The sequence below is a fragment of the Piliocolobus tephrosceles genome, chromosome 3 (assembly GCF_002776525.5).
Source record: "Piliocolobus tephrosceles isolate RC106 chromosome 3, ASM277652v3, whole genome shotgun sequence".
Taxonomy (NCBI): domain Eukaryota; kingdom Metazoa; phylum Chordata; class Mammalia; order Primates; family Cercopithecidae; genus Piliocolobus; species Piliocolobus tephrosceles.
This window is the reverse complement of record NC_045436.1, coordinates 36,261,679-36,277,276: the sequence shown is the minus strand read 5'-3', so window position 1 is coordinate 36,277,276 and position 15,598 is coordinate 36,261,679. Positions and strand designations below refer to the sequence as shown.

The following is a 15,598-nucleotide window of genomic DNA, read 5'->3' as shown; positions in this document are numbered from 1 at the left end:
GGTCTTACTTTATTGCCCAGGCTGGAGTGCAGTGATGTGATCTCGGCTCACTGCAACCACCTCCCAGGCACAAGCTATTCTCCTACCTCAGCCTCCCACCACTGCCTGGCTAATTTTTGTATTTTTAGCAGAGACGGGCTTTCACCATGTTGGCCAGGCTGGTCTCAAACTCCTGTCCTCAAATGATCCACCTGCCTGGACTTCCCAAAGTGTTGGGATTACAGGTGTGAGCCACCGTGCCCATCCAGCATTCAGCTGTGTTTTTTGTAGACAAAGATAAATATAGTAATTGGATTAGCAGAGTCTTGTAGGCCATGGTGATGAATACATATTTCCTTTGGAGATGTGCTTTAGCATTATGGCAAATGTGTTTTAAAACTCTAACAAAGGAGCAATTCTCTCTCTCTTTTTCTGCAGGTATCTGGAATTGGCACTCGTAGAATCTCTACAGAAGGGTCTGCAAAGCAGCTACCAAATGCTTATTTTCTGCTTCCGAAGGTCCAGAGCATTCAGCTGTCACAAATGCAGGTCATTTTAATAGATTTACTTTGAATGCTGGTGGCCGCCAAGCTTTGTGACTCTCTCAGAATTGTTTTTTTTTTTCTTTTACTATTTTCTGCTTTTTGAAAAAATTATATAGAAATACATATGTAAAATATCACTGGATTCCATGTAACTCCTTTTGAACAACTGTGGAGTCCACAGTGTTGATATTCCATGGTTTGCTTAATCTTACTGTTGATCTTTTGAAATGTTTCCTGTTTTTCACTGTTATTACCATTAGGCCATATACCCGTTTTATAAACTTCATTTTCCTTCTGAATCCTCTGTTTCCTTGGGGCATGTTTCATAAAGAGGAGAGATACTTTAGTTAAAGACTGTGAACCATTTTGTAGAGCTTGTTAAATCTTACCAGGTTGCTTTTCAGGGAGACAGCGCCCATGGTCACGAGTAATGACAGGCCCCTAAGGATGTCCTGTAATGGGAAAAACTATTTCTGATGTTGTGGTAGATGTATAATGATAAGTTAAAATTCTTTTAATATACATTTCATGAATCATTTTATAGGGTTGGCTACTTTTTCCCTTTGATTATCTGTATTTCCTTGTAACTGAATAATTTTATAATTGCGAAAAACTCTTGAACCCACCTATTATGAAACTTACCTCTTCTTTCTGATTGGTAAATAAAGAACATTGCTTAGAGTTTGTAATCAGTACCTTTAGTACCTGGGGCTTCCATTCATTCAGCGGTTCTCTTGAGCCTCTACTTTGTGCCAGGCCTTGGTATAGAGTTTGTATCTGCATAGAGCTTACATTCCAGTTGGGGAGAAAAACCAAATTAATTTACCTCTAGGATCATATCTGGGATCTTTATCACCAAATACATAATATTTAGGGATTTTAAATAATAATTTTATTTTTATGAAACTGAAAAACCCCTGCTTGAAGAATTTTAAGGAAGACTTCTTTTAATTTGCAAATGTATATTTGGTTTAAATCCTAAAACCGGGGGGATGTGTTGAAAGGTTTTAAGCAGGAGACTGATACTGATGTGCTGTGGCTTGCATTTTTGGAGGGCCAGATGCCTCATCAGTGGAGATCTAAGTATTGGAATAGAGACAAGTTTTCAGAGTACCTTATTATTGGGGGTTAATGTAAGGGTAAGTGAAATGAAGGGAGAGAGGAAACTGATTCTGCAGGCCTCCTAGAGAGCTAGAACAGCTTACCCATTATCTCATCCCCCTGGCCTGGCAGATCGTGCATACTTCTCATGACGCCCACTGCCCTTTACCACACTCAGGCCATCCTCATCTCTCTGTTGGCCAACTGATAGTATCTCATTAACTGCCAGGATCTACTTTGGTCCCTTCCTACCTCTTTCCCAAAAATTCAAGTTGGATCACATTAGTCCCCTGCTTGAAACCCTTCAGTGCATTCCCATAGGTCTTAGAATTTAAACCAAATCCTGCTTATGGCTGTAAGGCCTGCGTGGTCTGGCTGCTGTCTGTCTTCAGCCATGTTGCTCACCACCCGTTCTTGGTCTCTACTTCATGGCCACAAGAGCCTTCCCCTGCTCACTTGTGCAATGCCATTTTCCCTCCTACCACAGGTCCCTTGTGTCTGCAGTGTTCTCAACCTCCACCTCCAACTTTTCTCCAAATTAACCCTTATTTCATCCTTCCTTTTTCAACTTACACTTGAACTCTTGGGGGACTTTTGCCTCTCTCTCCATCCTAATTTCCGCTCCCATACTTATCTACACTTCCGCTCCCATACTTGTCTCCATTAAATAATCATATACCCACATGATGTAATTGCTTCACCATTCTTTCCATCACCCATGGAATGGAGTCTGATTGGGCTTCCTGTTGTACTCCCTGCACCTCACCTGGGAAGCAGTGGTTGAGTGGAGTTTTGGCCTGAGGTAGCTCTGGGGCTGTCCTCACAGGCCAAGTTTCTGTTGCTCCCTGTGCTGTAGCCTACCTTGGCAGTGCCTTGGCCTTTATTGGTCTTTGTTTCTGCTTCAGAAGATACCAAACTCTGTTTCTTTTCTTTTTTTATTTTAAAAATTTATTTTGTAAACAATGTTGTGAAATACAATTCACATACCACAGAGTCCACCCACTTAAAGTGTACCATTCAGTGAGTTTTAGTATATCCAAAGTTGTGCAGCCATCACGATCACTGTCTAATTTTAGAACATTTTCATTGCCTCAGTCTCTTATTTTCTGTCTTTAAAGATTTATCTATTTTGAACATCTTATATAAATGAAATGTATGGTCTTTTGTGATTGGTATCTTGCCCTTAGCATGTTTTCAGTTTCATCCATGTCTTTCATTCCTTTTTTTTTTTTTTTTTTTTGGTTAAAAATATTTTAATTGATAAATGATTGCAGAGGATGTTTTACCCATGTGAAAACAATATGGTGGTGACCATGGAATGATATTTTTCTTTATTTTTTTTTTTTAATTTTTTTATTATACTTTAAGTTCTAGGGTACATGTGTACAATGTGCAGGTTTGTTACATATGTATACACGTGCCGTGTTGGTGTGCTGCACCCATTAACTTGTGATTTACATTGGGTATATCTCCTAATGCTATCCCTCCCCCCGTCCCCTTCTTTCATTCCTTTTTATTGCAAATAATATACGTTGTAGGACGTGCCATATTTTGCATAAGCATTCATCAATTGGTGTACATTTGTGGTGTTTCTACTCTGGCTATTATGAATAATGTTGCTATGAACATTCTTGTGTAAGTTTGTGTGGACGTATCCTTCATATCTTTTCTCTTGGGTGTATACTTAGGAGTGGAATCTTGCTGCGTCATATGGTAATTCCATGTTTAACATTTTGAGGAGCTGTAAAACTGTTTTCTAAAGTGGTTGCATAATTTTACAATCCTGTTAGCAATCTATGAGGATTCCAGTCTTCTACAACTTTGCCAACACTTGTCTTCCATTTTTGTTTATGTTTTTTTAAATAACCGTCTTACTGGGCATGAAATGGTATCTCATGTGGTTTTGATTTGCATTTTTGTAATGACTAATGACACTGAGCATCTTTTCATGTGCTCAGTGGCCATTTATATGTCGTCTTTGGGGAAGTGTCTGTTCATATCCTTTGCACATTTTAAAATTGTGTTTGTCTTTTTATTGTTGAGTAGTAAATGTATTAAATTCTGGACAGTGGACCTTTATCAGGTACATGGTTTGCAAATATTTTCTCCCTTTCTATAGGTTGTCTTTTCATTTTCTTGATAATGCCCTTTGAAGTACAAAAGATTTAAATTTTGATGAAGTCAAGTTTTTGTTTTTCTTTTTTCCCTTTATGATTTTAGTATTATTTCTAAAAAGGCCTAAAGTTATGAAGCTTTACTCCTATGTTTTCTCCTAAAGTTTTATGGTTTACATTTAGGTTTATGACACATCTGACTTTAAGTGTTAGCATATGGTGTGAGGAAGGGATTCATTTTCCTTCTTTTGCATGTAGATGTCTGGTAGTTCCAGTACCAATTGTTGAAAAGACAGTTCTGTACATTGAATTGTCTTGGTATGCTTGTCGACCTCTTATCTGTGGCCCCATTCCTGGCTGTAGATTCTCTCCTTCACTTTTCATTTATCCTAGGATCTGTGAGTCTAGTTAAGTCACTTTCTAAGGCTACCCCTTTTGCCCATAGTTCTCCCCCATCAGTCAAAAATAGTTATTGGAACATTATTTCTTAAGTGTTCCAGTAAATGATAGGGCCATGAACACAACACAGTGTCCCTATTCTTGTGGTGTTGTGGTGTAAAATACTTCAGAATTTGTAGATGAATTTAATTTTTTTGGCTGGTCTTTTGTTAGAAACCAGTATTAAAAAATCTGAATATCAGAAAAAAATCTCTTAAAAGGCAGTTATTTTAATTTCTTTCATTTTTGCTGTGATTTAGGAAAATGAATTTTAAAGTTAATTTTTTTTTTGAGACAGAGTCTTGCTCTATTGCCTAGGCTGGAGTGCAGTGGCGCCATCTCAGCTCTCTGCAACCTCCGCCTCTGGGTTCAGGCGATTCTCCTGCCTCAGCCTTCCGAGTAGCTGGGACTACAGGTGCGCACCACCAAGCCCAGATAATTTTTGTATTTTTAGTAGAGACAAGGTTTCACCATGTTGACCAGGCTGGTCTCAAACTCCCACCTCGGCCTCCTCAAGTGCTGGAATTACAGGCATGAGTCACCACACCCAGCCTAAAGTATGTTTTAAGGCTTACTATGCCTAAAAACAAAAACTTAAAAAAATTTAAACCTAAGAAATAATTCTGGCATTCCTCTAGAAGAAAAAAATCCTGACTGGAGTATTTCTGCATGTAAACTGCATACATTATGTGAGGTCTTTGTTGTATTTTAAGTGGCCGTAAAGTTGTCAACTGTTCTTAGAAAGGAGTGTCTTTATTTTGATATTCTACTGGTTTTACGTTTTTTACTCTCTGCTTTTAGTCAAGAGCCCATTGTCCAGGGTTGGGGGGTTAGTGGATTCAGGAGGTCGGACTCCCTCAAAAAGTATAAGAGGGTGTGGAAGGTACCAAAGGCATAATTGCCTCTTCTCCAGTATAGAGCTAGAAAGTATATCTGATAGAAAGCTAAGCAAGAAGGTTTAGACATAAATATGTCATCAGCTTTTCTTTAACTTGTTCCCTTAGTGCCATGTGAAGAGAAAATAACTGTTTGGTTTAGGAATAAAATTTGAAATTGAGAGAAGAAATACAGTTGTTTTATGTATATCAATTGAATCATTATGAAAAAGAAAACTGAGACTAAGATGATAATAGTAATTTAAAAGTATTTTCACTGAAACAATAGGGCCATATAATTTTTAGATTTTTATATGTGAATGGGTAAAAAGTACAGGCTGATTATATGTTTGGGTTTGCCTTACTTACATATGGGTCTAAATATGAATTTTAGTATAATTCATTGAATATTAAAAAAATTATCTGGCTTCAGCATAGGTAGCGGATAGAAAGGCATGTACCCAAGGATCCTTGAACATAAATAGTCTGGAAGGTGAAGGTTTCAAAATTTGCAGGTGCTGCTGGACTCGTCCATCTGTAATGCTAATCAGAGAAGGAAAAATGCAGGAATATTTTATAAAACTGTGGAGCATAGATCGTAAAATGGGAGAAGTGCTTGATGTAGTATGTTGAGGACACGTATTTCAAATGGCATTTAAAAGATCATTATGAGTTATCTGTTGCAAAACTTGAAATTTGCGTTGCCAGAATAATCTCAGAAGGTAACAGATGTTTTGCTGCTGCAAACTTAGCAAAATTCAATCATGAGAAGGGAAAGCAGTGAGAAAACGGGATGTGTACCTTTTTTTTTTTTTTTGAGACAGGGTCTCGCTCTGTCACCCAGGCTGGAGTGCAGTGGTACTATCTCAGTTCACAACTTCAGCCTCCTGGGCTCAAGCCATCCTACTGCCTCAACCTCCTGGGTAGGTGAGATCACAGGTGCACACCACCAAGCCTGGCTAATTTTTGTATTTTTTTTGTAGAGACAGGATTTTGCCGTGTTTCCCTGCCTGGTCTCAAACTCTTGGACTCATTGATCCACCCACCTTGGCTTTTCAAAGTGCTGGGATTACAGGTGCAAACCACCACGCCTGGCCTGGATGTGCGATTTTGTGTGCAGCGTTGTGATATACGTGAACCACGTGCAGTATTTCTCCTCACATTTATTACAACACTGCACACGTAGGTATGCATTCAGTTTTTCTCATTGCTTCCAATTCATATGCTGAGTTGAATCCTCAATGCAATAGTATTAAGAGGTGGGGCCCTTGCGAGGTGACCAGGTCATGAGGAAGGAGCCTTCATGAATAGGATTGGTGCCTTTAATAAAAGAGGCCCGGCCAGGTGTGGTGGCTCACCTGTAATCCCATCACTTTGGGAGGCCGAGGCAGGCAGATCACCTGAGGTCAGGAGTTCAAGACCAGCTGGCCAACATGCTGAAACCCTGTCTCTACTAAAAATACAAAAATTAGCCAGGTGTGGTGATGCGTGCCTGTAATCCTAGCTATTGGGGAGGGTGAGGCAGGAGAATCACTTGAACCCAGGAGGCGGAGGTTGCAGTGAGCTGAGATCGCACCATTGCACTCCAGCCTGGGAGACAAGAGCAAAACTCCGTCTCAGAAAAAAAAAAAAAAAGAGGCCCAAGGGAGCTTGTTTGTCCTTTCTGCCATTTGAGCACATGGATGGCATATAGCAGGTGCCATCTAGGAGGAACCAGCCCTCACTAGAATCTCTTGGTACCTTGATCCTGGACTTCCCAGAACTGTGAGCAATAAATTTCTGTTGTTTATAAACTACCTAGGGTGAGGCATTTTTTTATGGTTGACCATCTGGACCAACATAGTAGGAAAACATGGAGTTAAGATTGCTTTTTTAAACCTTTTCATTTGGTCCTTCTTTTTTATTGTTTTGACCTTCACGCAGAGAGAATTCCTACCGTTGAAAGTCACTGTTGTGGTGGGTCTGAATGACAGTCTGAGGCTGTCCTGCTTTTGTTGCATTCTTCTTGTTATTTGTCACTTGGGTTTTCTTCCAGTCATTCTCTCTCTGCTCCAGTTCACATGTCAGTCTGCTGCTGGTGATGTCGTCTTACACAAAACTGGTTGTTATTTCCCTGGCCACCGGATTAGCTGAGCCCTCTGTTGTTTACGGGATAAAGTCCAAGCTCCTTTGCTTAGCATATAAGGTCCTTGATAACCTGGGACCAGCTTCTCCCTCCAGGCTTAGAGCTTCTACCCCTCTTTTTTGAACTCTGGCCTCACAGACCTCTCATCATTCCCAGAACATGCCATCCCTTTTCCACAAGCTCTCTTAGCCTCATAAGCTTTTATCTCATTCTAGTTATTCTCCTAATTCCATCCTTCAAAACCCAGTTCAGCTATCGCCTCTCTGGCACCTCTCCAGGTTCCCAGGCAGCCTGTGCTCGAGGTCTGCATGCCCCTTGGTCCACGCCCTGCCTTAATGCTTAGAGAGTCTTGGGTGTCTCTCTCTTCTGCTCTTCCATGAGGCTCTGCAGGAGGGACAGGGCCTGCTTTTTCATTATTATAATCTCCATCAATTTTGTGTTTAGTACGTTGAGGACTCCCAGAGTTTTTAATAGATAAATGAGTCAATGGGCATCTGAGTTGAGATCCCCAAATAGCATATCTACTAGTCATAACATCTAAGATTTGTATACCTTCACCTTTTCACCACATCAACCAGTGTGACCTTCAGCAGATTTACTACCGGGGCAGGTGGTATTATTCTTATTTTAGAAATTATAGGATGGACTTAGAGTTTAAGTTACTTGGTGAAGGTTAAGAGTAGAGCCAGCGAATAATTATTAACTTTTTGTAATTTTTGTAATAAGGGCACATTTTGGTCCTTGGCAATGCCAGCTCAGTGTGCTTTGAATTTTCCCCCAATTTAGTAAATGCTGTATTGATTTTCATATCTATTGCTTTAGTAATCCATGGTCCAGAAAAGATCAATGCAAATGCAGTGCTCTGTGAAGCATTTTTATTATGGCAAAAAAGAAGACACAACTTAAAGGCCCAACAGTAGAAAAAGGATTTGATAAATTGAAGTGTATCAACATAGTGTAGAATATTAAGCAGTTCTTCGAATTATAATTATGATACCTATTTGGGAATGTGTGACAAGCATGAAAATTAGACTATGATTGTAACTAAATATATAGCGGAGGTATAACATGTAAATACAGATGTGTTTGGCTCATGAGAAGACAAGAAATTTTATTATTTAAATGTTTTCTTCAGTAATGTATTGGATTCAAGCCATTGAGGTTTGGGGAGTGTTTCAGTGACTTATTTGGGCAAAATAGAATATTCGAAATTGGCATTGTCTCAGAATCTGGCATTTAGGATCATTAGCCATATAATTTGTCTGAAAGACTGAAAAGAACTTAAATTATTATTATTGGAATCATTGTAAATAACGTGGGACATTTTTTTTTTTTTTTGAGACAGAGTCTCGCTCTGTCGCCCAGGTTGTAGTGCAGTGGCGTGATCTCGGCTCACTGCAAGCTCCACCTCCCGGGTTCGCGCCATTCTCCTGCCTCAGCCTCCTGAATAGCTGGGACTACAGTTGCCCGCCACCACGCCTGGCTAAGTTTTGTATTTTTAGTAGAGAGAGGGTTTTACTGTGTTAGCCAGGATGGTGTTGATCTCCTGACCTCGTGGTCCACCCGCCTCAGCCTCCCAAAGTGCTGGGATTACAGGCATGAGCCATCGCGCCCAGCCGAAACTTGATTTTAAAGTTAGAGGAAAACCCTTACACACAGTTCTGTCAAGTAAAGGTAGTTTTGTTGTTGGTGTGTGTGTGTGTGTGTGTGTCTCAACATAATATCAAATTATTGAATTGTCGAAAAGATTATCTCTTAAGGATATTCTGGGATTATCAAAAACTATAATGTGATTATAAGAAAACATGGGAAACCCAAAGAAATGAAACATTAGAAATAAACCTTAAGACCACAGTCATACTTGGCAACAATCATCGTAATTAATAGTTGGTTGTCTCCTTGCAATATTTTTTCTAAGTGTATGTGTGGATGAGGGATTTTCTCCCCCACCATGGCAACATGTTGCCGGATTGTGTACAGGAGAGATTATCTCTGGATATTCTGTGTGATATCTAATACATTTCAGACCAGGAGTTCCTAGCCTTTTAAAACTGGCACAACCTTTGCTTTCAGTGTGTGGTGTCAAACCCTCATGCCCGCCTGCCAGGGACAGGTGCTGGGCAAAGGTTGCAGTCCCAGGCCGCCTGCAGTGTGGTGCCTGCTAGATTTGGCATGGGGGAGGGTGCCCCAGGTTGTTACCTGCTGCTTGCCTTCTAAGGTGCTGATCCCTGTCAATTAACGTGGCAATCTAGAAGGGAAGCTGTAAAATCAGGGTAAGGAGGAGAACGTGGAAAGCCTTTCAATCACAGTTTGATGAAGAAATGGAAAGGGGCACATTTCTCACTAACAAGTTACAAAATGCCTGATCTAGGATTTGAAGATGGAAAAAGAACAGAGAAAGGTTAAGGATCTTTAAAGCTGTCCCATTTTCCTGATAGTCTTACATACTTAGTTAAATGGAATAAACAGTATTGTGATAGCTGAAAATTCCTACGAATACTTGTATAACCATAATGTATTTAGTAACTTTTTTTTGTTGTAGTTTTAGCAGTGCACCAAGATGTAACCGTTTTTTGTTGTTTGAGACAACACCTGGAGTTTTTTTGTCCTATCTCCAAGAGGATTAAGGAGCACGGCACGAAGGTGAGGTTAGAGCGAAAGTTTAGTAAGTGAAAGAAGAAAGCTAGATTTTTTTTCCCCCAGGCTATAGTTTTGTTTTTTGTTTTGAGACACACTTTTGCTCTTGTCACCCAGGCTGGAGTGCAGTGGCACGATCTCAATTCACTGCAACCTCCGCCTCCCGGGTTCAAATGATTCTCCTGCCTCAGCCTCCCTAGTAGCTGGGATTACAGGCACGTGCCACCACACCCAGCTAATTTTTGTGTTTTTAGTAGAGATAGGGTTTCACCATATTGGCCTGGCTGGTCTTGAACTCCTGACCTCAGGAGTGCTGGGCCTCCTGGGCCTCCCAAAGTGCTGGGATTACAGGTGTAAGCCACCGTGCCCGGTCCCCAGGCTGCTTTTTATGTGGGAATAAGGCACTAACCTTTGAACTAGGGGCTCTCTGGAAACCCTTCCCTTGCTATCTACCTAAGGCAAGCTAGCACTCCTTTCAGTTTAGTTGAGTGATTAAAGTTGTTTGATATTTTTTACATAAAATGATAGGCTGTCAATCTCTGGAAAATGATTATTATATGTTAAGGGGAAATTAAGTGATGTTATACATTTACTTATCTACCTACTTCTGAGTATAGCTTTTTTTTTCTTAAGGAATTGCTTAAACTTCTAAAAATTTTCTTAAGTTTCAAGTGAGAATGCTTTGTGGAATGGGAACTTGGGAAGGGGAGAGGTAGAGGAGGGTTGGTGACTGGAAGAAAGGAGGGGCGCGTTGCGAAGACTCTAGAAAGAATACCAAGATGTGTGAGTGGGGGTGTTCTCCCTCCCCTCACTTTTGTTTCAGACTCAGTAGAGTCTCTTCACTCTCCATCTTCCTCTAGTTTGCTGCTTTAAAATCTCTGCTTTCTTGGCTACTGTGAGGACACAGTTTCCTGGTCCCTCTTTTAACTCAGTGTTTACCTTGTCTCTTTTTTTTGCCTCCCAGGAGAATTGACTAGTTCCTTACTGAAAGCCCTAAGAGATCCCTGTTGTAGCAGCTATAATACTCGAAAGGTTTTGTTTTATGGATTTTTCTGTACTAGATTTAACCCCTTAAGAGCAAGAGTTATGCCTTAATCTTTGTTTTCCTGTTACCTAGCATAGAGTCTGGCAATATAACATGTAGTAAATAAATGATTGACATTAGATAAATGAATCTTAAAATGGAAAACATTATAATAAGCTATTTATGAAGATATGACACACAGACCTTCCTTTGACTTCTTTCATTTATTCTATTAGAGTATTTCAGAAACTTTTGTTAGAAGACTTAGAGATACCTAACAACACCTCTCTTCCTCGCCAAGTTCTGAATCATTGGATATTTAAGAATCCGGAGTTAGAGAACCAAAACCAGCTTTGTATTACTGATAAGACATATTCTCCTGTATTAGCTAGGGTAAGAGAGCCAGGAGTTACTGACTCCGTCTCCCCTAGGGTAGACTTTGGGGTGGCCCACTGGAGGGGAAGTGTGGGTCTGAAGGACAGATGCTTCCCAAAGTGTGGAGAGGAGGAAAGAACCAGCTCCTCCAAGAGCCTCTGCTGTTGCCCACCAATTAGGTAATTCCTCGACCTCCAAGGGGAGAGGAAGGCTTGGGATAAAAGGACAGGAGTGTTTAGGTGAAGAATAAGCCTTTCATTGTGACATCCTTGGTTTCTGTGCTCTTGACCCTTTGGAATTACCTGTTAAGCCCGAGATCAGCTGACTTCCAGCCCTGTGCTTTCACCTTCTCGGGCCTGTTCCTCCTCCCCTGAGAGCCAGCCCCTCCCCTGATTTCTTTGTTGACGCTCCTCGAACTGCTGGGGTCTGCTGTTGAGTTTGCCCCTAGAAACTTTGAGATGGGTTAGATAAATTCACTTAATAATCTGCCCCAAGGCCACACTGTAACCAGGGTTGAAAGTTCACATCTTCCTGTCTTTCCCCATCCCAAATTTTTTTCAACTGCAGTATCCAGTACAGTTTATCAGAGCTTTTGTGATGAGATTAAATAACAGTGTTAAAATATGGCATTAGAAAATACCAGCCATATAAAATGCCTGTCATAGAGATGCATAGTGGGAGTGAATAAGAGGGTAAATTCCAAACCAGATCACTTGGCTAAAAATCTTCGTTCTGAGTGACTTAGCCAAGTTACCTGATCTCCCTGTATCACAGTTTATCTGTAAAATATGTAATAATAGCCCTTTCGGATAGGGTTGGTATAGCTATTGAATCAATTAATTTATGTAAAGAGCTTAGAACTAGTCTCTGGCACATAGCTAAAATGCCTTAATCACTTAACTTTTTAAAAAGAAGCTTCTGAATATAAGCCCTCTCCCATTATGAAGCTCTGAGAGAACTTTAAAATTCAGAGATTCAGACCCCTGGCAAGACATGAAAGTTCAAGGCTATGGTAATGTATTAAATTATCTTGGCCTGTGAGTTAACATTCAAAGAATTTGAAGTCCTCCTCAATTTCTTGTTTTTTTTTTTTTTTATTTGTTTTTATTTTAATCAGAGAAGTTCTCCATGCCTGTGTGCAGCTGGGGAACTTTTAGCAGCTACAGCCTGGATTTGTTCTTTTGCTAGAACGTGCATGGTTTCCCCAGGGTTTCAGAATTTATAGTGGTTCAATAGTAATTGAGCCTCACTTGAATCTACAATCTTATTGAAACACACAAGAATAACAGATTATTAACCTCACATCCAAAAAATTTGGAAACGTGTCCCCGCCCACCCCTCAGCCCTCCAAGCACTAATTTTAAGCAGAATTGTCCCCAGTACTTCATATTTGCCAAAGAGAGGGAAGGAAGTTGGAGAGAGCCTCACCTTGGTTTCCCCTTGAATTCATGCTGGTTGTCGAGTCTCAGACCTTTGCACTTAACGCTTGGCGGGGAGAGATCACCATTAGTCAGGAGGCTAATCTGGGTACTTTGGGGGTTAGAGAGGAGCCACCTGTGCCTACCACTGCCCTGTTCAGGAAGGGGCACCTGAGACACTCTGGCCTTCCCTCAGAGTTTATAAATTGGCCTGGCAGTAGCCCAGATGCTCGGCCTGCCTGCCTTCTGTTTTCCGTGTGTGGATTTCTGTTTCTTCCTTGGGCCCTTGTTTCTGGCATTTCCCGGCACTTTTGTGCTAGTGGTACGGAGGCTGTGTTAGGAGCAGAGCGGCTGCAGAGTCTGTGGACAGTGACGCTGAGATCTGTGCACAGGGTGGTTTCCATTGCCTCTCACTGTGGACTTGCGGGGCCTTCTGAAACCTGCTTTTTAAGGAAGCTTGTTTCCTTTTTGTCCACTTATTTCAACTGGAGTGGTGTTCTCAGCAGATGCCCTGAGGTGAGCGGTTGTTGACACTTTGGAAGTGTGAGTCCATCAGGGCCTAGTGGGGATAGTTCCTTCTTTTTCTGTGTTAGTTGGCTGTGCCCCCAGGACTTGCTTGTCCTCCACTGTTCAGTTTAACCAGCTTTTTGTGTTGGTCTCGTCTTTCTCAATTAGTGCATTCCTTTAATTTTTGTTGAAAACTTTTGGGTCTAGATATTTATTTTCCTTTTAGATATTTCTCTAGATGTGTTTCGGTGTGTTCTCCCAAAGCAAAAGAGATAAAATCAAGTTCTGGGTCTACTAAAAACATCTATGGTTCAAACAAATCTTTTTTCTGTTTGTTGCATTGCATAATCTTACATAAGAGATACTCTCCGGTCAGCTCAGTATCCCAGTCAGGCCCAGGCTCGGTTTATCTTGTCCTGCCTGGTTCCCCTTTAATGGTTTCCTCTTTGCTGTTCCTTCTCTTGATTGAATCCTAAATGCCATAAACTTCTCAAGCATATTACCTCAGGGCACAAGCAGTAATTGTATCTCCATTGAAAAATGCACTGAGCATTCCACACTCACCTTCCTGGTTTCCTCTCACCTGTCCAGGTTTGTGTAAGACTTGGTGTAGCCTCCTCAGTCTTTGATGGTAGAGCTCCTTAATTGTTTACGATGGGGAATTTAAGTATATTTCTTCACAGTTCCTAGAACTCAATCGTGGTTTCTTAATTATTTTTACTTTTGTTTTAAGACGGGGTCTTGCTCTGTCACCTAAGCTAGAGTGCAGTGGTGCAGTCACGGTTCATTACAACCTTGACCTCCCGGGCTCAGGTGATCCTCCCTCCTCAGCCTCCTGAGTTGCTGGGACTACAGGCATGTACCACCACTCCCAGCTAAGTTTTATATTTTTTTGTGGAGACGGGGTTGCACCATGTTGCCCAGTCTGGTTTCAAACTCCTGAACTCAAGTGATCCACCTGCCTCCGTCTCCCAAAGTGCTAGGATGACAGGTGAGAGCTTCCGTGCCTGGCCTGTTTTTTGAGTCTGCTGAGATCTTGCCTGTTTTCCTTTATTAGATTGTTTTAAAAGCTCCATTTAGCACAGAGATACATTTCATTTTGAATACCTGCACAATGAGATCTCAAAGTATCTCCACTTCTCTCTTTATGTCTGTTTAACCTGGCTTTCAAGATTTTGTTTTCTTTTTTCCTTTTTAGTTGGCATGTAATAATTATACTTATGTATGGGATAAAGAGTGCTATTTTGATATTGTATACAGTGTGTAACAATCCACTCAGGGTAATCAGCATATTATCACCTCAGACATTTATCATTTTATTGTGTCGTGAACATTCAAAATCTTCCCTTCTAGCTTTATTATAGTCAACTGCAGTCACCCTGTAGTGCTGTAGAACACCAGAACTCATTCTGTCTATTTAGCTATACCTTTGTATTGGTTACCCAGCAAGGTTTGGTTATTTCTTTTTTTTTTGAGACGGAGTTTCACTCTTGTTGCCTAGGCTGGAATGCAGTGGCGCGATTTCGGCTCACTGCAACCTCTGCCTCCCGGATTCAAGTGATTTCCCTGTCTCAGCCTCCTAAGTAGCTGGGATTATAGGTGACTGCGACCACACCCGGCTAATTTTTGTATTTTTAGTAGAGACGGGGGTTTCACCATGTTGGTCAGGCTGGTCTCGAACTCCTGACCTCATGACCCGCCCAGCTCAGCCTCCCAAAGTGCTGGGATTACAGGCGTGAGCCACCACGCCTGGCCCGGTTTGATTATTTCAAACTATTTCAGCTGTGTCTAGTTCGTGCCTTCCCCTTTCCCTATGTATATATGGAGTAAAATATACTTAACACAAAATTTACCATTTTCACCATTTATATGTGTACAGTTCACTGGCAGTAAGTACATTCACAGTGTTGTACAGTCATCACCACCATCTGTCTCCAGGACTCTTTCAACACCTCAAGGGGAAACTCCATACCCATTAAACACCTTCCCTCAGCCACTACTATTCTCCCTGGCAACGACTATTCTACTTTCTGTCTCCATGAATTGGACTATTCTAGGTCCCTCGTAGAAGTGGTATTATACAGTATTTGTTGCTTTATGTTTGGTTTATTTCACTTAGCATAATATCTTCAAGGTTCACCCATGTTATGTAGCATGTATCAGAATTTTATTCCTTTTTAAGGCTGAATAATATTCTGTTCCACGTATACATCATGTTTTGTTTATCCACCTTGGGGCGTTTATGAGTAGTCTTGCTATGAACAAGTATCTGTTTGAGTCCCTGCTATCACTTTTGAATGTATACCTAGAAATGGAGTTGGTAATTCTGTTCAAGTTTTTTGAGGAACCACCACAGCATCCTTTCTTTTATAGCCTAATTCTCTCCACAGCAATGCCTACTTAAGTATAAGCTGTGCCCATGCTACTCAAGGTCAAGCGACAGCAGCCTGCATCACAAAG

The 15,598-nt window shown here is 41.0% G+C and overlaps 1 protein-coding gene across 4 annotated transcripts in view; it reads left to right on the top strand.

Moving 5' to 3' along the window:
- The window catches only part of TMEM131L (transmembrane 131 like), a 168,309-nt gene that overhangs the window by 88,679 nt on the left and 64,032 nt on the right, over positions 1-15,598 (top strand). For all 4 annotated transcript variants that reach the window (XM_023227800.2, XM_023227789.2, XM_023227778.2 and 1 more), the window contains one exon: positions 418-528. In XM_023227800.2, the coding sequence (XP_023083568.2) occupies positions 418-528 (111 nt within the window). The remainder of the gene's footprint in view (positions 1-417; positions 529-15,598) is intronic.